A 22,064-nucleotide genomic window follows, 5' to 3' on the forward strand; every position below is an offset into this window, starting at 1 on the left:
ATGTTTCCCTAACACAGACTGCAAAACCAAGGAACCTGAGTAAATCGGCATTGCAACAAGGTGTTTCCTTAACACCGACTTCAAAATCAAGGTGCATGGGAGAAAACGGTATGGCAAATACATGCATATTGGGGGCATTTGTTCCTACCGGAATATGTTTCTCTAGCACAGACTTCTAAACCAAGGTGCCTGGGGAATTTGACATACTAAATACATACAAGTTGGGGACATTTTTGTTCCCACTGAAATGAGTTTCCCTGATTCGATCTTCTAAACCAAGGAGCCAGTGGAAATCGACATTGGAAATATATGCAAGCTGCGGGTACTTCTATACTCGTTTGCATTCATGCAGACCGAGATCTGTTTTCTCAATACCGACTTCACAACAGAGGAGCTTGGGGAATGGTCATTTCAGATACTAGAAGCAAACTTTCAAGTTTGAGTCTCTAGAATATATGACGCAGAAGTTGTAGAAGTTATTGATTCATGCAAGCCGAGAGTACTTTTGAACCTTTTCCGTTTCCCTAACATGAGGTACGGGTATGAACACAACAGTTTGGTTAGGTTATTCAAGACAGCATTGAAAGGTATGCCTTCATATTTTGTGCTCACTGAATTTCTACGCAAACCGTTTGATGATTAGGTAAGATGGTGATAACCATTTGCTGTGAGAATGTCGATTGATTTAACAATTGCGTAAAATATTAAATGTATTTTGACGTAGGACTACGTCTAACCTTTCAATATAGGGGCCCATTTCAATATTTCGGTGTGAAAAAGTGTTCAGTTTTTGAACACTAATACCTCCTCAACTAGTGAATTGGATTTTGGTTCCAAATACACACATTGATAGTTAACTGTATGGCTATATAAAGTGAGCGATGGTTTGACTTGGCCACATTTTATCATCGGACGCCAAGCGAGATGGACGATATCTTGAAATTGATTGTCAGCAAAAGAGATATCGCTGTATTTGCCGGGAATGTATGCAGTACGATACCGCAAGAGTGAGAGACAGGAGTTTAATTGGGATGTGGAGCAGGAGAGCCTATCGAAGTGTGTTAAAAGCGATGGAAGCGTCGTTCCGGGTGAATGAGTGGCTAATAGCGCTCGATTTGATAGAATGCTGGAGTTTTTAAACGGTTTTATTTAGCTGTGACATATTTGTATGTTTGTATGTAACATCTTTGTCTATGGCGCGGTACCACATTAATTGAAATATGCGCGGTACCACAATATTTCCTGATGAGCGGTTGATCTGAAATTTGGAACACACGTTTATCTCTACAGCCAATGTAAAACTGCGTATTTCATGATCTTGAAAATCCGAAATGGCGACCACTACAAAATGGCGGATTACATATTTTCTCAAAGCCCCATCAATATGGGTATCAAATGAAAGGGATTGACTAGTAGAACACAGTTATTTATGAAAAATGCAAATCCAAAATGGCCGCCACCACAAAATGGCTGCTCTTTCTGGGATCTGTGCTCCATGATATTCGAATAATGGACACCCCTTGGTGTAGTCCTACGTCTCTCCGGTTATGTCCCCGACATTACCCACCCTTTTTTTTCTTCCACGGAGTGTGGTCCTCGGCTGGATCAACTTTAGATCTTGTTTTTGTAGTGATGTTTCTCTCGTCACTCTCACCCTTTGGCGACTCACAACGAGTCGGAGTGTTGAGAATGGAAGAGGAGCAGGACTGAACATTCGCAGGTGCGTCACTCAGTACAACAACCTCTTCTTCACTCGTAGAGTCAATCTGTAAGAAGATTTCTTTTTTCCGAAAGAGAGAGGCTGTCGAAACCCGAAAAAATTGGATCGTTCATTGAATTCCCACGATTTGAGTGCTAAAGAAGGCCCACTGCATCAGTGATCCGCTTAATATATTAGGTGTACCGGTAAGTTTCTTCGGTTTTACAACAGATGGCGTAACTTGATTATTATTCCAGTGAATCAAATTTCCAACATTCGTTGGAAAGTTACTGTCATTGTGCGTTTTTTTAGTATATGTCAAACAGTTGAAGCGTAAACAACATAGTTTTTTGCCACTTCGAATATGTCCAATTTCGTACCAACGAGATTGTTTTTGCGGGGAGTGTTACTTCATTACTTCAATATGAAGAAAAAAACTCCGGAAAGTCATTGCATTTTGGTGGAAGTTTATGGTGACCATGCTCTAACTCTCTGTGTCAGATGTGGTTCGCACGGTTTAAAAGTGGTAATTTTGACTTGGAAGACGAATAACGTTCCGGACCGCCAAAAAGTTTGAAGATGAAGAATTGGAGGTTTACTCGATCAAGATCCATCACAAACGCAACAAGAACTTGCATATAAACTTGGAGCAGCTTAGAAAACCATATCCGATCGTTTGAAAGCAATGGGAATGATCTGAAAGACAGGACATTGGGCCGTATGAATTGAAGCCACGAGACGTTGAACGCCCTTTTTCACGTGCAAACAACTGCTCCAACAGCATAAAAGAAAGTGTTTTTTTGAATCGAATCGTTACTGGTAATGAAGAGTGGGTCCATTACGACAATCCTAAACGTCGGACAACGTATGGATAACGTATGGATAATCGGTTACATATTACTAACATAGTCATATGACAAGAATTGTCGAAATATTAAAATCCCAGCCCTGTCAGGCTAACGCCATATAAGCCTTAATAAAAATATATATTTTGGAAAAAAAACCCTCCTCCTTAGGAGTTTTGGATCCTCTGCTCTGGTTCTCAATAGTTGTTACTATAGAGACCCGTCATTTGCAGGAAGAGTTTGAGGAGATATTTCTGCCGGCACTCTTTCCTGCACATTTTCGAGTCCATTGTCTTGTTTGTCTTGTTGCTTCCTGGCAAAATTACCAGAGTAAACAAACTTAAATTTACTGTAACATCACCTCTGGCAGTGATATTATAAAATTTCAGAGGTGTTCAAAATCCATCTTCACATACGTTTCATCATCCAACAACATGATGCATCCTTTGTACTTCGTCAAAATCTTATTGTACATTTTTCGAGTGCGTTTTTGGGCCACCAGATTTTGTTTCAGCGTCCGGTTTGGTTACTTGCAGGCACGGAAATTACGATATCCTTATCGCATACGGATTCACCGGATTCTTCGATCGTAAGTTCCACTGCGATGTGTCCTCTGATTCATCCGAATAACAATTGCACTTTCACGAAAAAGTTTCAGCACATCATACAAGTCCATTTAGTGTCACTTTTAGCGATTTCGCGATTTCACTACCTGACCTCATCGGATTGTTAATGTAGGAGACCAAAATCAAATTTTCTTCTCTCGGCTTTCATCCTGCATAGTATTTTCAAAACCAAACGGATACGTGAAATTTTTACCGTCGAAATATACAGGTATTCCGAACAATTTGCCGCAACGTATTTCAGATACGCCTACTGCGACCGCTGCTATAAAATGAACAGTGATTCCGGCTTCTAAATGTTTCAAGCTTTAAGCGGTGATATAATCTTGAAGGCTATCGTCGGCAACGTAAGGAATAACTAAGGCACGTGTGATAAGTCTGGAAGATAGAACAGCTTCCAATTAGATATGTTTGCATGAACCTAACATAATCAGAGGGATTTCTCAAAATATTTTCCTTTCATATATTACCATAAATGTTTGTTCATGAATGTTATTATGTTTTGAACATCATATGGCTATGCAATGATTATTAAATTAATTCAAACAGCAAACCTTTGTAAACCTGCGAATTTGTCACGGTCTTTATATTTTCCTCTTCGGACAACACTATCACTGGTTTCCGCTCTATTTCAGCTTATCCTCTATATCCTTAAGTCGGCATTTTATTTCTGGAGCAGCGTCCTTCTGAAGCAGAGTAGTAATCTGCTCGAAGGTCTGCCGAACCATCGAAAATTCCTGCCCATTTGTAGTCTCATTCGCTTTCAATTTGTTAATCAGAATTAACATAACGTTCAGGGCTTCCTTCTTCAAACCTGTATGGGGAATGCCTGCAAATAAAATGGTAATATTTCAGTGAACACCTCACTTGAAGATTTTCTTCGATAATCCTACCTGCCACTTCCACAATAGCCGACAGAACAGTTTTGCAGATCTTTTCCAATATTTCACCGCCCTCCGAATCTACCTTGGCTTTTTTCTCTTTGTTCTCTTCCACTTTGTGCTCCTCCTTTTTCAGCAAGTGAAGCCGCTCCAGAAATCTCCCCAAAGCTTGCAACAAACACATCTGCACTTGCCGGGTGTTGAGCTTCAAACACTGGGCACACTTCTCCACGAACATAAGCTGGTAGCGCTTCTGGGTATCGATCGAATGCTCCGGCCAGGCCTTTCCCAGCGTCTCGCACACAGTCTCTTTCAGGTTGATGAAAATCAACATCTGCTTGTTCTTCTCGTCCGACGAAACGATCTCCTTCTCATCCTTCTCGCTATCGGACAAATCCTGCTTATCGAGCAGATGCCACACCATGTTGTACACCTCTTCGAACCGATCCTCCTTCAATTCGTCCAGAATGTTGCCCAGCGATTTGAGCGCTTGTGTTCGATACACCGGCTCCTCTTTGCGGCATTCCTTCATCACGGCGTCAATGATTCTGGTGTGGTGGTTCGATTCTTTCTTAAGATTCTTGCACAAGCTGGCGAGCGCATGGAGTAACTTTTCCTTACCGTGGAAAGTTCTCCCACCTAAATTCGCCAAGATCAGGTCCACCAGCTTCAAACGAATCGCATCATCCAGATTGGAACCCAGTTTTGTTGCCAACGTATTAATAGCGTTACCAGCTTGCGCTTTTAGTAACCACGAGGGGTCGTTAAGTTTGGCTTCCAATATCTCCAGGATCGCATCCAGATTCATGCGCAATCCCGCATCGCCGGTGTTAGTTTCATGCCAGAGTTCCTGCCACAGTTCGATGGTAGATTTATTTTCTTCAGTTACCTCTTCGTGCATTGCAAAGAACATTAGCGGAAGTACGTTCGATGAGTAGTCCTTGAGAACTTCCTGATGCCGCTTGTTGATTGCCTGAATGGTCAGTGGGACCGCCCGACTGGATTGTTTCTCGAAGTAGAGCTCTTGGAGCTTCGCAAACAATCGAACGATCGATTGATCTTTAGCTGTTCCAATCAGATGCCCAATGGCAGAAGCGTAATACTTGCGGACAGTTGCATTTCGGTCTGACAAGCCGGTGAAACAAGAACCCAAATACTTCCCAGTCAAAGGCTGCATCTGGGAACCAAGCTGAATACTTATTAAGCAAATGAAATGAGCACAAGCAACTTTCGTTCCTAAGTTGACCCCGGTTCGAGAAACGTCCAGAACTGCTGGGGTCATCTTCTCCAGGGTTGGGAAATCGATATGCCTAATACATTTCGAGAGCGTTTCCATCGTATAATGCTGCTTAGCCGCCTCTGCTCTCAACGAATCCACCACTTCTTGCGTTCCAGACTGACCAGCCATCATCGTAGACAAGTAGGATAATTTGGCCGAATCAAGTTCTCCGGTAGCTTGGATAAGACACGGCACTAGACTCACCAGGTGAGGCAGTATCAACGATCCAGCAGAATCTATCAAATCCGATATTGTTTTGATACTCAACTTTCGAATCTCTGCAACGGTATGGGTAACTCCAGTCTCCAAGAACAACGGAATAATCGAACTGGAAACATTCAGACCCGATTTGCTGTGTTCACTGGAAGCGGCCACGACGCATACCTTACTCAGAGCATTAGCCGTCCCTTCCGCGGCCAACCTCGTGCCCTCGTGTATATCGTCCATTACCCGGAACAACTGGCTCCACAGATACGCCAGCTCGGGTTCTGGCACTTTCTCATCCACCTCCATCACCTCAGCAGCTCCGCTCTTTTTGTTCCTCTCATCGCTTCGAAGCTTCAACCCGGTGCTTCTTTTGATCAAGTCCCGCACCGCCAAACAACAAGCGATTCTAGTCCTCCACTCCGCCGACGTCATATTTTTGCTCACATCCTCCAAAATCTCCCAGTAGTACGCCTCGACGGTGCTTTTCGAATCACTCACCACCGAGTCCCAGATACTGATCATTGAGTTCTGAATTTTTGGCGTCGGATCGTACTTATAGCGGAACAGCCGCGGGACGATCTTCCCCAGGTAGGGTTCCATCTTGAGTTTAGCCGTTTTCGAGATCGACTGCAGCCCGAAAGCGGCGCCCAACTTGCTGTTCCAGGTGGCGTTGTGGTTCGCAAGCTGCATGAACTGATAGATCATTTCCGGTTGGTTCAGATCCGAGGCCAGGCTGCAGAGTTCTTTGTAGGTGGTCAGGTTTCCACTGAAATGCAGAAAATAGAAAAGATGATTTGCTTGTAAGAATTGTAATAATCATATAATTGAAGGTAATAACATTTATATTGCATAGAAGTCAGATTCGTATGATGATCAACAACTTCGATTCATTTTACGAAAGAGTTTTTTCTACTGGTTTTTAGAATTCGAACAAGTTGAATTTGCTTGTTCAAAGCATACCGCGACGCTATTCCTCTATTGAGATGAGGATAGTCGTATTAAATGCAGGTCTGAGTCGTATATTCATCCAGGCCTCTTTGCAAGCGATTGTCATGTATAACGCCAATTAGGTGCGTCATATACCACCTAAAATATGATGCTGTATATACGCTGATTACAATATGGCCTGATTCACAATTCTTCTCCAATTAACTCACCGTGATTCACCGTGAAGTTGCGTGAGATCGTGGTTCATAGTTTTAAACAGGGTTTGGTGTTTCGTCTGTTTGACCTCAAGTGTTTGTGGAGACCATAGTACGACTCCCATCGATAATGCGTCTCCGGATCTCGCGGTTGGTATCATTGTCAAACGTAACCACTGAACTAAGGTGGACGAATTAGTCCATTACTTCGATCACATCGATTGCGGGCCCTGTCGTACCCGGATCCGGACGCCGGTTTTGGATTCAGAACTTTTCAGAACTTTCCACGACTTTGTTTGTTAGTGACGATAGACCGAAGATAATTTGGAAGAGCACAGAGTGGGCGGCATTCAGGACGGTGTTTGCACAAATTTTCACTATCTAGCTTGTCGTCTTTCTTGAAGGTAGGAAAAATAACCCCATCTTTCCACTCTTCCGATAGCAGTTTTATTTCCCAAATTCTGAAAATTAACCAACTATTGCGGTTCCATCTTGATAAGTTCCGCTTCTCTCGAGCTTTCTCACTTCACTCATTGCTGAGGGTGGCACATCTTCATTATGTACCAACGTAATTCTTTCCAACATTATATTGGTCCTCTGTCTTTACGCCATTCAGATGTTCATCGAAGTGCTGCCGCCACCTTTCGATCGCTTCACGATTGTTCGATACCTTCCGGAATGCATTGAGGTACCTAGTTCTTCACATTCCCGGCGGCGTTTCTTGAGTTAGGTTTGATGTCACTGCTTCTGTGTATGAGAAGTTTGCCACAGCATTAGCTCCCGCGCAGCGTTCTGCTCATTTAACACATGCTGACACTCATCATCGAACCGTCGTGTTCGTTCTACGTAAGTGTTCTCCGCTACGCAGATGATGGCTGTCTAGACCATGTTCCAACAGTCCTCAAGAGGAGCTTCGTTATGTTCGTTCTCTTCCAGTGACGCAGCTTCGAGCGAATGTACGTAGTTTTCGGCGACATCTGCCTACTTCAAACGAATGAAATTATACCGTCGCGGGCACCGATATTAAATGTTATTCACAACGGTAAGTTTTGGGCGCATCTTAACCATCACTGGGTAGTGGTCCGTATCGTTGTTAGTGCCTCGATAGTTCTGACGTCTGTTATGTCCTAGAAATGCCGACCATCTATCAAAACATTGTCGATCTGAGATTCTGTATCATTTGGTGACCTCGAGGTGTATCGGTGGATGAATTTGTGTTGGAAGAAGGTACTGCGGATGGCCATATTTTCAGAGGTGATCGATCGATTAGTAGGGTAGATAGGGGCAATATGACCAGGCGGGGCGAAATGGGCCACTTTGGGCTTGTTATTGAACCAATGGGTCGTTTGGGCTTGTTATTGAACCAATAACACTTATTTGCCAACAATTGTGTTAGAAATACTCTTATTAAGTATCTCCGTGAAAAACGTATTCAAATTCAATTGTTGTATAAAGATATTGAGAGAAATATCACACTGACTGATTATCACGAAAAACATATAAAAAACAGTCAACGAAATAAGCTCTGTACGCTCCATGCTGAAATTTATGACTCTGCTCTTTATATCAATTCGTACTGGTATTTTTTCTGAACATTTTCACTGATTTATTGCGCTGCTTTGCCGTTTCATTTAAAAGAACAGCTCATTTTTATTGAGCGTAAATGTACGGGGCGGAATGGGCATACCTGCTTGGGGCATTATGACCAGGTATTTTTTCAACATAACCTGTAAAAACAGTAAGTAAAAAATAGTAAAAAAACAGTAAAAAATTTGTAAACATAGTTGGGAATAGTTGGTGCGGAAATATATCAGAACATCCGATTGTAAAAAGTGGTCACAGAACGCGGCCACCGATGCAGCGAGGAGAAGTACGACAGTGTTACAAGCATCCTTAGTGCATTGTGTCCCGCAAGAACCACTTAAACGTTATCTACGTTGTGCAGGCCCTTTGCTGCTCCATATTGCTCACCCTTTCAATAATCAAAATCAATTAGCCGGAATAGATTGGCTGGCTGGTTTTCGAAAGTGTCACCCACAAATCTCATTTCGTACACCAGAAGCAACATCCGCCGCTAGGACTAAATGATTCAATCGCGTTGCAGTCGGGAAATTCTACGATTTACTGGAGGACGTACAGCACAAATACAACACTCCACCAGAAAGGCAATTCCACGTCGATAAAACATCAGTGATTCCAGTAACTATCTTTGTTTCCATAGGAGCAGCAAGTAAAATAAAAATTATTATCTTTATTCAACAGGTGCAGACCAAAAATTCCAAAATCCCAGCAATGCGGAGAAAAAGGCAGATGAGCGCAGGGTGCTGAGCAAGGAATAACCATTATAGAATATTCACATTGTTATTTTTTGAGCATGCAAACTGAATGGAATTCTGAGCCAGTTGAAAATAAATTAAATTAAAAAAAAACTGAATGGAATCCAATGAAATACACGTAGAAGTTGCAAAATAGAATAAGCTTTCGTTTTATGAACTCGTTACGTTACTCCCTAAAAAAAACATGCATAAATTATTGAATCAATAAACATGGTCATATTGCCCCGCATGGTGGCCCATTGTGCCCCGTAGTGTTTTCGATCGGTGGAAATGGAACACATTTTTAAAAGTGTAATTTTTCCACATAAATCTTTTTTAAAACGTATTCATACAATCTACATCGATCAATAAGATTTCAAATCGTGAGGTTTTAATATGTAGCATAATCTATAGATGTTCCTACATGATTTAGGACGTTTCGTTCTTAGCCCCTATATACCCTATTAGGCCGTTTTCATTTGTTAACTGGTGTGCGCTGTACATACTAATTACAGGTTGTAACTCCTCCTCTTTACCGGTTTGAGCATTAAAATCTCCGATGATAATCTTGATGTCATGCTTTGGGCAGCGTTCGTATTCTCGTTCCAGCTACGTTCGTCTTGCTCGTCCTTATCATCATCGGAGTTTGCGAGGTGTAGGAAGTGCACAATAATTATGCTGATGTTGAAGAATCGGCCCTTAATCCTCAATCTGCACATTCTTGGGTTGATTGACCACCTCCCGAACACACGCTTCTGCATATTGCCCATCATAATGAAATCTATGCCCAGCTCATTTGTGTTGACGCAGCTCTGGTAGATGGTATGATCACCACGAAACTGTATATCCTCTCCAACACACTTCCCACAGCGCTACGATGTCAAATTTGCGGTTCTTCAATAGTTTGGAAAGCACACAAGTATTTCCGATGAAATTGAGAGATTCACCATTCCGCGTCTCGTGTTTCTCATCGTTAGTCCTTTTTCGTCACCTGGGTCCGGTTCAAATATTCTTGTGTATTATTCGTTGTTTGGTGTTTCTGTGGTGCGGCTTGCAAGGTCTACGACCAACCCCACTATCTCGCAGAAGGACCATTGTGATACTGCTGTTTTACGTCCTGAGCACCACCAGGACTGAGCGCTTAAAGTGGCATTAGCACGCTTTGAGGAGGCGTTTCCGGGGTTTTGTGGCTTTTCTTGGAGACTGACAATGTCAATTTTGTTTATTACATCACGCCCTAGACAGTTCCCCTGAAAACGATTCTTGGCGAGTCCTCGAGCACCAACTGCACATTGTCAGCGGCACTACTCCATGACCTTTGTTTCGTAATAGTGGAATGTGAAATGCGACCAAAACACCAAATAATCGTGTTACTACACGTTTCTTTCTTCGTTGGCGTTTCCAGATGTAATGGAAATATCGCTCTTCATGCACAGATACAGATGGCCTGCCAAACCAGGTATTTCTTAACTTAAGTTTCGACTGTTTCCAATGCTTGAAAATGTCTACCAGCTTTCCCCTTCCGGTTGTCGTATAAAACGCCTACCCGAAAAGCTGTTCGAAGTCTGTCTTGACGATTCTTCGGCAAAGGTTTATCGTCGCGATTTAGAGTCGCCATCATGTTATACGTCGACAGCCCGGCTCGTTTTTAGCTCGGGCATGACTGTAGACGACAATCCCAGCTAGTTTGCTTGTTTGTTTTTACTATCATATATGAATGTACTACCAGCACGTATTTAGCTCATAAAATGATACTCACCCAGTTGGAGCCTTCCCAAGAACGCCTTCCTCGAACAGTTTGGTGTCTTCAGTCACTTTCTGTACCTGACGTCTTCCGCCAATCAGCTGATCCAGCAGTAAATTCGAGAGTTCCTCTTGATTATCGTTGCTAGAGAGTGAATATACTATTCCCAAACCTCGAGATGCCACGTCTTGCACCAGTTCTACAATAGATAAGATGTATGAAAAATCCGATCATAAAAATCACACAAGCTCAATGTACCATTATCCTCGGAGAGCAAATCCGTAAACGCCAGCTGCAAAATCCGCCTATTATCAACCACCGGTTTCCGCTTGCTGCAATTCTTCACAATCGCAAGCAACCAAATGGCGCTAGCCTGCTTGAGATACGCGTGCGGTTCGTTAACCTTCCTGACCAGCTCGATCAGAAACCAGCCGAGCATTTCATCGCTCACATTCCCAGCGGAATCCTCCTCAGCCTGTCGATCCCCACTGGAGAGTCCCTGAAGTGTGAAAACCAGTGCCTGACCCATCGCGATATGCAGCGCCGGATCCTTGGTCAGCTTGAGCAAATCAAGGAACGCTTGCAGAAGTCGCTTTGCGAAAAACTCCATGTCACCGACAGCCAGATAACCGAGACAATGGGCAACATTCTCCCGAATTTTGGCCTTTGTGTGGCCACTTTTAAGTAGTTCGATAAGTTTTTTGAGCAACGAGTGCTTAGTGACCGATTCCTTCTGGTCGGTTTCCATTTTGGACGCATCCTCGTCCGGGGCTTCATCTTCATCGGAAAGTGGGAGTTTCGAAGAAGATCCAATCAAGCTGATGCTTTGGATCGAGGCAGACTGGAGGAGCGATTGTTGGTCATTGAGAAGGGAGATAAGAAGCGATACGAGGTTTTTGAAGACTGGCCAATTTTGGAGATCTTGGGTGAGGGTTAATTTCCGGTGGACTGCATTCGATGCTGCTAGGATCGATCCGTGCCGATTTTCGAGTGATTTGTTTGTTAGCGCTAGGAGTTCTTTCACTTGACCTTCTAGTTCCTTCTCGTCGCTATTATAAGCCAACAGAACACCGTACACTTTTGCGATCAAAGCTCTGCTAGGTTCCGAAATTTCCTTGAGCGAAGATCCGAGCGTCTCAAGGAGATCCTTATTTTCTTTGGCTATGAATTCCGGAATACCATTCACCAAATCATACAAACAAGTGAGTTCGGTAATGCCCTTTCGAACGATGATCAGTTTTCGAATTAGTTCGTTGTATTTGCGGATGATCTCGTGATTGGCATCTTCACTGATGAACTTTTTCAAAAAACTGGTCAGCTTCAACAGTTCTTTGTCATCTCCGGGATGAGTGTTAACGCCGGCATTGAATAGCAGACAAATTCTCAGATAGTCTAGCACTTCGATGTATGTATCGAAATTAAACGGAAGTTTGACTTTCCCATAGCCGGGGCGATCGATGATTGTGGCAGTTTTTCTTTCTGACTTCGCGGCAACGTACTCAACCATATCCCGGAAGTTGGGCAGAACAATTCGCTTAGGTTCATTTGTAGCGGAGAATGGGTTGATGGGCTCCTTCTCCAAAGATTCCTCTACGTAATTATCGACTGATAGAATCGATCCGTAATTCAAATGATCTTTCTTGGAAACACCATACAAGTAAGTGGTCATCATTTCCCTCAACTGTGAGCTTCCTCCGCAGATAATCAACAGCAGATACCTCGATGGGACGTAGTAATCCGGAAAGCAGGTGGTCAGAAACACGGACGTCACATTCTGCACTATTGTCAGCTTTGATTCGGCCTTCTCGCCCAGTAATCCCAAGAGCAGAATCTGGTTGGAATTTGGCAAGAATCGCCCATTCGCTGTGACAACCCTTTCGTCCCCGCCTTCCGGTATCATTTCAACATCACCGCTGCTAGCTTTCGGTTGTTTTCTCCAGTCGAAAGCCTGTGCCAGGGCAACCAAGGCTTCCCGTATCGAAGTGTGCAGCTCGACCGGAGATTGCGACAGATGGTCGAAGTAGGAAGCCACCTGTTGAACATCCTGGTTGAAGGTTGACGGACAAACGATCGCCAGTTGAGCCATCGCATTGTAGGCAGCATTCTGGACCTCATTTGACTCTTCCGACGAGGGGCCAATCAACTTTGATATTCCCGTCAACAAAACCTTGGACAGTTTATTGATCAAATCCGGTTGACCACTGAAAGATGAGGATTAATTTTGTTATTTGTTATTTATAATCGACACGTTGATAGTGATTATCATGGTCCACCTCATGATCCTACAAAGGTTGGAGCAGGACAATTTACCATTAAGATAATATTGAAATTCAAAAATGCACATGAAAACCCAGTATGAAAAATAAAACGGACTAGTTCTGTTGTGGACATAAATTAACTGTCATAAAAACATCAAGAAATAGGCAAAAAACTGAAGAACATGACCCTAAGGCATATCAAGCAAATTTCAACCTGACCATCTAAGCTAATACGATAGCGTACAAGTATTTCGTCGGGGCTATCCTGAGCTTGAATCCGATTTCCACTGTAGATCCTAGAGAATTACATTGTACAGTCAACTCTCCCTAACTCGATATCCAAGGGACCATCGAGTTAGGGAGGTATCGAGATACAAAACATTTTTTCATATTTTTTTTATGCCACAAATTGCAAATATATGATGTTAGGGTAAGTGTCCCAATATTAGGGCTTAAAAATATGACCCAATTAGGAATAAACCAATTATGGTACATGGGGTTTACTATAATTGGTACCATTGCGTATACAGGATATTACTATAATTGATTTGTTTTTGTGCATTAGTACATTTACCCTATATGTACTAATGCGCATGTACTATTATACATTCTTTTCTCAAATTTTAATATAAATTTAAAATACATAGGATGTTTGTTTAGTAGGCCAATTTTATTGTAAAATGGAATTGGAAATGGAAAAGGAACTAGGTTAACAAAGAAAATATTAATTATGTATGTAATTCAAACTAAATTGTAACGATCACGCAGGAACTGTTCAATCGCAAAGAAATGTTCGAATAGTTTCACGGGAACATTTTCAGTTGATTGCAATATTTCGGACATATTCTTTAGGTTCGATTTAACGCTCGAAGGTGTAATTTCAAAACAATCAGCTGAAACTTCCTGAACCTCCTCTAACTCCATAGGACTACTATTTTCAACGTTTTTTTCAGCTTCTTCAACACTTTCCAGTATATCGGTATCAGTCATTAGATCACAGCAAATCACGTTTTGATCCATTTCGCAATATTCATCAAATGACGATGAACAATCGAATGGTGCTGCACTGTCGACAGCAGCAAGCTCATGACGCATTAATTCTGCCAGCGGAATATCATCATCATCATTTATGGAAAATCCGGCTTTCCTGAAGCAATTTTGAACAGTCTCAGATTCAACCTTGTTTATCCAAGAGCGTAAAAGTAATTCAATTGCATCCAATACCGATATATCTGAAGGGTCCTAGAGTATATTTGAATACAGTATGAGTGCTGAATAACATGAATGTAAAAAGGAAAAAAATACCGTTGTAACCTCCATTTCTAGCAGTCTTCGTTTTACTAATTCATGGCGATAGTACTGTTTCAGGTTCTTGATTATGCCCAAGTCCAGCGGCTGAACTACTGAAGTAGAGTTTGGTGGAAAAAACTGCAAATTTATCGATTTAAGCTTTGGTTGGAGAGATTTTGGGTGCGCTGTACAATTATCAACAAACATGACCACCTTTGAGGAGTAAGAGATATAAGTATGATACATTCCCATTACACATAATTCCCGAATCAATACCTTTCTATTTTCTTTGGAAAATCTTTCGTCAAGTTGCATAATCCATTTCTCAAAAAAAATAGAGGTCATCCAGGACTTGGTGTTACTCTCGTATATCACTGGTAATGATTTCTTCTTTTTGAAACACCGTGGGTTTTTACTCTTTCCAATGACCAGCAATGGTAGTTTATCGCTTCCGTCCATGTTGGTTGCACACATGACTGTCAGACGTTGTTTCGAATATTTTCCTCCGTGGCAAGTTTCTGATCGAAATGCAAATGTTTTGTCTGGCAAACATTTGTAGAAAAGTCCTGTTTCGTCTGCATTGTAGATATCACGTGCATCATACTCGGCGATTATACTGGGTAGGGTTTGCGAAATCCAGTTGTCCGTTACACTGAGATCTACACTGGCACTCTCGCCACATAGCTTCCGAAATGTCATTTTTGGCCGTTTTAAAAATTTACTTAGCCATCCAGAACTTCCTTTAAAATTGGGAATTCCCAGTTTTTGGGCAAATTCGCAAGCCTTCTCCCGAAGAATAGAACCTGAGAGAGGTAAATTATTCTCTCTGGCTTGATTGACAAAAATTTCCATTGACCGTTCCAGCTTCTCGTTCCCAACCAACCTTATACGCTTTTTGTCCACATTCAATTTTCCCATCCGATGCCATTTTTCCTTTTGCTTGAATAGTGCTGACACCGTACTTTGTGCAATACTGAAATCTTTTGCAACTTCAGACACCTTTCGCCCATACTTTTCGACCTGCTCGATGATGCTCAAACGTTGCGCTATGGTTAGCGTTTTAATCGTTCGCTTGAAAGGTTTTCCCTGGTTTTCCATACTTGAAAAAAAACCTTAATAATACGAACACTTCGTCTTCACTTTCAAGAGCAATTGAAATGACAGCTAGAAACGCACAAAAACAAGTACGCGAAAATCAATCGAGTTAGCGAGGTAAAAATCCATGGAAAAATGAAACAAAGCCCATCGAGTAATAGAGGCATCGAGTTAGGGAGAGAAGAATGCATGTAAAATCAAAGGTGCCATGAAATTCATCGAGTTAGGGAAAATATCGAGTTACAGAACATCGAGTAAGGGAGAGTTGACTGTATCAATTGTTTACGAATGCCACAATCTATCGATAATTTTAATCGGTGGAGAGAGGGATATTATTTGAGTTGGATATCTCCGTGAAGTAATATATTCCTCCTTTGAGCGTTAATAATACGGCTCAACAATGTGGTGTGGTAATCATTTTATAGAATGGATAAAATGTGTAAGAGTTATATGCTCGCTGCTCTTTGATAAAAAAAACCAACCGAAATCACCCAAATTTATATATAAATTGGTAACCGGTAAGAAATTCACTTAGTTGTGAACTGCTTCGAGATATTTGATTTCTGTAACGCATTCAACTGCATCAACATTAATTTCAAAATGACTTTCGAATCTGGAGTTTCCCGATGAAATGAGTTTACTATCGTTTGACTTGAATTGTTCATATACCAACCACCGAGCAAGAGAATGAAGATCTTCATTCAAATGTATCGTGGTTCCATTTAACTTCTTAGCTGCGATGAACAGAACAGTAGCGTTGGTGAACAAATCACAAAAACGTGACATATCTCTCTCTCTCTCTCTCTCTCTCTCTCTCTCTCTCTCTCTCTCTCTCTCTATCTCTCTCTCTCTATCTCTCTCTCTCTCTATCTCTCTCTCTCTATCTCTCTCTCTCTCTCTATCTCTCTCTCTCTCTCTCTATCTCTCTCTCTCTCTCTCTATCTCTCTCTCTTTCTCTCTATCTCTCTCTCTCTCTCTATCTCTCTCTCTCTCTCTCTATCTCTCTTTCTCTTTTTTTTTCTCTCTCTTTCTCTTTTTTTTTCTCTCTCTTTCCCTCCCTCTCTCTCTTTCTCTCTCTCTCTTTCCCTCTCTTTCTCTCTCTCTCTTTCTCTCTCTCTCTCTTTCTCTCTCTTTCTCTCTTTCTCTTTTTTTCTATCTCTCTCTCTTTCTCTTTTTTTCTATCTCTCTCTCTTTCTCTTTTTTTCTATCTCTCTCTCTTTCTCTTTTTTTCTATCTCTCTCTCTCTTTCTCTTTTTTTCTATCTCTCTCTCTCTTTCTCTTTTTTCTATCTCTCTCTCTCTTTCTTTTTTCTCTCTCTCTCTCTTTCTCTTTTTTTCTCTATCTCTCTTTTTTTCTCTCTCTCTCTCTCTTTCTCTTTTTTTTCTCTCTCTCTCTCTCTCTCTCTCTCTCTCTTTCTCTCACACACACGCAATTTCGGGCATTGTTCTCACGAGAACAAAATGAATCATGTATCAACCAGTTGCTTCTACAAAACTACGCAAAACCATCGTTTTTTTCAAGATCAAAAGTGTTTTTTAATTCATTAATTGAAAATTTATTCAGATGCAACTTCAAACAAATGATTACCAAGCCAGCGGTAGTCATACGTCTAGTTTGCGGTTATATTAGGTTGTCAAAAAAGTCCTGCGGTATTTCCGCGAGGTATCGTTGTAAGCGCGTAGTTCTAGTTGTATTCATTGTATCGAGTCATATTTACTATAGCTTGTTGGAAAGGTATTTTTGCGCGCTATAATATAGTCCTGGACAGTGTTTTGTTTGGTTAAGTTGTTCGTGAGTTATAGTGTCGCAAATACGGAGCAAAATAAAGAGAAAATCCGACATATTTTACAGTACTACTATGACAAAGGCAAAAATGCATCTCAAGCTGCCAATAAAACTTGTGCAGTTTATGGACCCGATACAGTTTCCATTTCCACCGCACAACGATGGTTTCAACGTGTTCGTTCTGGTGTAGAGGTTGTCGAAGATGCGCCACGCTCCGGAAGGCCTGTCGTCGAAAATTGCGACAAAATCGCTGAATTAGCCGAGAAAGACCGGCATAGTAGCAGCCATAGCATCGGCCAAGAACTGGGGATAAGTCATCAAACCGTTATTAACCATTTGAAGAAGCTTGGATTCACAAAGAAGATCGATGTATGGGTGCCACACACGTTGACGCAAAAAAAACATAATATAAGACATAAGAGATAAGTCATCAAACCGTTATTAACCATTTGAAGAAGCTTGGATTCACAAAGAAGCTCGATGTATGGGTGCCACACACGTTGACGCAAAAAAAACATCTTTGACCGTATCGACGCATGTGAATCGCTGCTGAATCGCAACAAAATCGACCCGTTTCTGAAGCGGATGGTGACTGGCGATGAAAAGTGGGTCACTAACGACAACGTTAAGCGCAAACGGTCGTTTTCGAAGCCCGCTGAAGCGGCTCAGACGGTGGCCAAGCCCTCATTAATGGCCAGGAAGGTTCTGCTGTGTGTTTGGTGGGATTGTCAAGGAATAATCTATTATGAGCTGCTTCCCTATGGCCAAACGCTCAATTTGGACCTGTACTGCCAACAACTGGACCGCTTGAAGGTAGCACTCATGAAGAAGAGGCCATCTTTGATAAACAGAGGCCGCATTGTCTTCCATCAGGACAACGCCAGGCCACACACTTCTTTGGTGACGTGCCAGAAGCTCCGGGAGCTCGGATGGGAGGTTCTTTTGCATCCGCCGTATAGTCCGGACCTTGCACCAAGTGACTACCACCTGTTTTTGTCCATGGCGAACGAACTAGGTAGGCAGAAGTTAGACACAAAAGAGGCCTGTGAAAATTGGCTATCCGAGTTTTTTGCCAATAAGGAAGCGAGCTTCTATAACAGGGGTATTATGAAGTTGGCATCTCGTTGGGAACAAGTCATCGAACAAAACGGCGCATATTTGACATAAAACAGATGATTGTAACTAATTTTATGAACAAATGAAAATTAAAAAAAAATACCGCAGGACTTTTTTAACAGCATAATATCATAGACCTCTTTCCTTCTAAGCCCCTCAAACATAACCCACCCATTTTTCTTCATAATAAAAAAAACCACTTCAAATCTTAATTTCGAAAAATACTGATTTCAATACTTCCCATCTTTTGAGCAACAAGTTCATCAAAAGATTCGATCAGTTTCTCCGTTTTCTTTTCAATGGCAATCTTTACCCACTCATCGACGTTTTTCTTGATCTCGTTCAAAATTTTTTTTTATTCTTTATTTTTAGACTTTTAGCCTCCTGGGCTGGATCGACTCAGTCGTTCGAAAAAAGTGAAAAAGTTTTGTGAGTTCCAACGTGACGCTCGTGAGAGCTTTTTGCGTATTGCATGAGACTTTTTGGTTTACAAACAAACATTCTTTGTTCACGGAGAAACCTCGCTCCAATGGAGTATTGCCATGCGACAGAATAAGGATCCATTTGACAAAGTTATACAAGTTTTTATATTCTCATCCCGCTGCGCCGTCTACCCTCTTGATGTCCAAACTTTCTATTTTTCGACGATTTATCACAAAACTCGACGAATTCCTTTTCAAATTTCTCCGCCACGGTACCACTGATTTTATTTTTTTCCACAAAATGATTAATTCATGCGCTTTTTGTAGCATCAGAATAGTTTGCAATAACTGCTGGGTCAATACAAGAAAAATATCGTGCCACGGGATACAACAAAGGTGAATTTCTTCATTTTTCAAAAATATACTGTGTAGTACTCTCCACATTTCTGTCGAAAAACAAGATATTTTTCTCAGAATCGAGTCTCTTTGTCCACAATACTTTTGATTTCAAGAATCGACGAATCGAAAGATCGATGTTTATGAGGGTCTTCAGATTCCCTTTCAAAAGTACAATCTGGACCAATTCATCAATTGCTAGTTTGGTTCGTCAGTTCGCAGAAAAGGAAACGTGCATAGGCTCTTCACTCTGAAAGCTTGTCAAAAATAGTTGAACTACAACAGCTGATGTTAAGAAAAAACTTATTTAGCCTTCAACAATTTATCCTCCACAGCCTCTGTAACTACTCGGAAGGTACTGTCTGTGGAAACATCAGTTAAGCCCCTACGGAAATCTGAATGTGTATCTTTGTACTTAGGTTCCTTTCGAACTTTGGCTGGGATTACGTAGGTTTTGAAGATTGTAATTAAACATTACAATTATAATTAAAAGTATTATCCCATCTGATTTTTCCTGGTTTTGAATGAAAAACCCTGAGAACCCCTTCGCAAGCGAGAGGATCGTCATTGATCAGTATTTTTGATTCCCACGATCTACATACACTCATCTTGCATGCAGCATTCTATGCGAGTGGCAGCAATGGCCAAGAACAAAAAAAAACACAAACATAAAAAGACGCTCAAACAATGATACCGCTACAGCCGCCTCCAAAGCGATAGCAGACTATTGCGTTTTGATCTATTTCCCTCAACAAATTTTGAATATCGACAGAGCACAATTCGCACACAAACTACCATGTTCGCCATTCATACACATAAATAATGTGGAAGGGCAATCTTTCCAAAATATTAACTTACTTTGTTATCAGCTTGTCAGTGAATTGCAACGCCAGAACCTTACACTTCTGGTTTGTATTTTCTCCAAACAGTGCCTCAAAAATAACTTGAATTCCTTTGGCAGTTATGATTCCGTTTCCACGACACTTGAGCAAGTGTTGAAATAGCTTCTGTCGGACGCGAGTGCTGACCGGACTGGTCTTACGATCCGGAATCTTCGAGCCATTCCCAGAAAACAAAGTATACAGAGGAGATGATAATTTGGGATCGGTCCAATCCATGGAACTTAAAATCAGAGGAAAACATGTGATTTATATTTCAACATCAAGCAAAAAAAAACAAAATACTCACGAGCATATTTTGTTCAGTTCGACGATAGCCGGGGTTGCCACCGAGAATCTTGTATCTGCCGAAGCCACAATCAGATGGGCCAGCGTTTCCTGCTCGGGGAAAATTCCACCGCATAGAAACCGGACAATACCTTTCTTCAAATTTTCCAGATCTTCTGCCTTCATCTGTACCGTTGTCACACGTCTGAACGAGTAGGTACTCATACCGGGTGGGACCTCCCCGTCCTGCGTGGTTCCGTATGGGAGCAGCAACAGATCCATAATAATCGACAGGAATTGTTGTTTGGTATGTGGTTTACCCGAAAGCCCCAACAACTCGGAACGACTGTCGGGATTCTCTGGAATCTTAATTTCTCCCAGCAAAGGAAGGACTAACATAAGAATCCTGAAATAGTTAGAAATTGAATTACAGCATTTCAATGAATTGCAACGCAGGATCGTACTTATCCTGATGAGGTTCCGGTTTTCCTTCCAGACAATTCATTAACAGCGGAGCCATTTCCGTCTGTTCCTCAATCGTTAACCGTGGGAATCCCATCGTGATATAGATTATTGCGAAGTTCTAAAACCAGTTAAATATAACACTGTCAGATGCATTCTACTTTAGAGCGACACCGTAATACCGACCATTAAAAATGACGAGCTCGATTCTTGATACTGCTGTAGCAGCGATCCTAGCGGTAGCTGGATTTGATTCCGCGACTTGAGCCGCTTGTTTATGTGCGTCAGAATCTCCATCACCTTCTTCCGGACAGCCTCGTGGGGTGATGTAATCTTGATGAGAACCGGCGTTAGAAACTTCGTCACCGTGTTCTGCAGCTGTTCGTCCGTGTCAGCGCATCCGAGCCTCAACAGGACACGTTCTAACAATTCTGAAAAAGTACATTGATGTCCACATCGGAATTAATCATGTGCGATGAGTCGTATCCAGTAAAGTGCAATGTCACCCGATTCCATTACGAGCAAAATTGAAAACTAGTAAAATTGAAAACTAGTAAAATCTACCAAAACATACCTAGCTCTTCCGCTGGATTCGTTGCCATCTTTTCAACTCACAATCAAACTATTGAATTTGAGGTCAGATTTCGACCAAAACTATTTGAGACGAGTAATACCAAGTTCCAGACAGTCTTTGTCGTTTCAAAAATATTTGTTTTCTCTGCAATGACGCCGATATGTCAAAACAGTACACTCATCAGTGGTGGCGTATAACAGAAGGAGCTTCAGAAAGCACAGACAATTAGCGAGGAAGACAATTTTATATAAATTATAACTTTCTAAAGATACTCATAATACAGAGGAGCAATTCCAAATGAAAGCGACAAATGACAAAACATGTGTATTTTCGATTCGAATGAAAGTTTGTATTCCGTTCGGGTTGGAGGAAATATGAGTTTTCCACAGCAATTGGGAATTTTTGACTCAAATGTAACTTGTGAAAAGGGCGTATCGATTTTAGTAAGAGAAATCTTAGATAATTTTTATCTCCAAAACTATGAGTATAGTGGCTTAGAAAGAGTTATAGAGTATTGATGTTAAAACGTGAAAAAAATTATATACACTCAGGTTTTTTTACGCGGGGGATACGTACCTCGTGAAAAAACCGCGTTATTTGGAATATCCGCGTAAAAAATCCGTTTTAATTGGAAAATCCGCGTAAAAAAGCCATGTCACCTAATGACAGGTATCAAATGGGACCATCCTTGTACCGCTGAAATATTTTGTAGCGCAAGTTAGTTGCGCATTCAATCTGTTCCAAATATTCCAATTTGAATTCTAT

General features: G+C 41.5%; 1 protein-coding gene across 1 annotated transcript; it reads right to left on the bottom strand.

Annotated features, from left to right (window-relative positions):
- Positions 1-3,645: 3,645 nt before the first annotated feature.
- On the bottom strand, positions 3,646-21,453 carry LOC129770326 (proteasome-associated protein ECM29 homolog). Its single transcript, XM_055773065.1, has 9 exons — positions 21,300-21,453; positions 20,912-21,156; positions 20,728-20,846; positions 20,286-20,669; positions 19,956-20,219; positions 10,994-12,936; positions 10,751-10,934; positions 4,061-6,300; positions 3,646-3,996 (listed from the first exon to the last, which is right to left on the bottom strand). Exons 1-9 carry the CDS (start codon positions 21,325-21,327, stop codon positions 3,794-3,796), a joined length of 5,610 nt encoding a protein of 1,869 aa, XP_055629040.1. The 5' UTR covers positions 21,328-21,453; the 3' UTR covers positions 3,646-3,793.
- Between the last annotated feature and the right edge of the window lie 611 nt (positions 21,454-22,064).

The sequence above is a fragment of the Toxorhynchites rutilus genome, chromosome 2 (assembly GCF_029784135.1).
Source record: "Toxorhynchites rutilus septentrionalis strain SRP chromosome 2, ASM2978413v1, whole genome shotgun sequence".
Classification (NCBI taxonomy): domain Eukaryota; kingdom Metazoa; phylum Arthropoda; class Insecta; order Diptera; family Culicidae; genus Toxorhynchites; species Toxorhynchites rutilus.

Coding starts and splice junctions, on each gene's coding strand:
- LOC129770326 (XM_055773065.1), bottom strand. CDS start 21,327: ATGGCAACGAATCCAGCGGAAGAGCTAG. Junction 20,670..20,727: donor CCGGAACCTCATCAGGATAA/GTACGATCCTGC, acceptor TAACTATTTCAG/GATTCTTATGTTAGTCCTTC. Junction 6,301..10,750: donor CTTGGGAAGGCTCCAACTGG/GTGAGTATCATT, acceptor TCTGCATTTCAG/TGGAAACCTGACCACCTACA.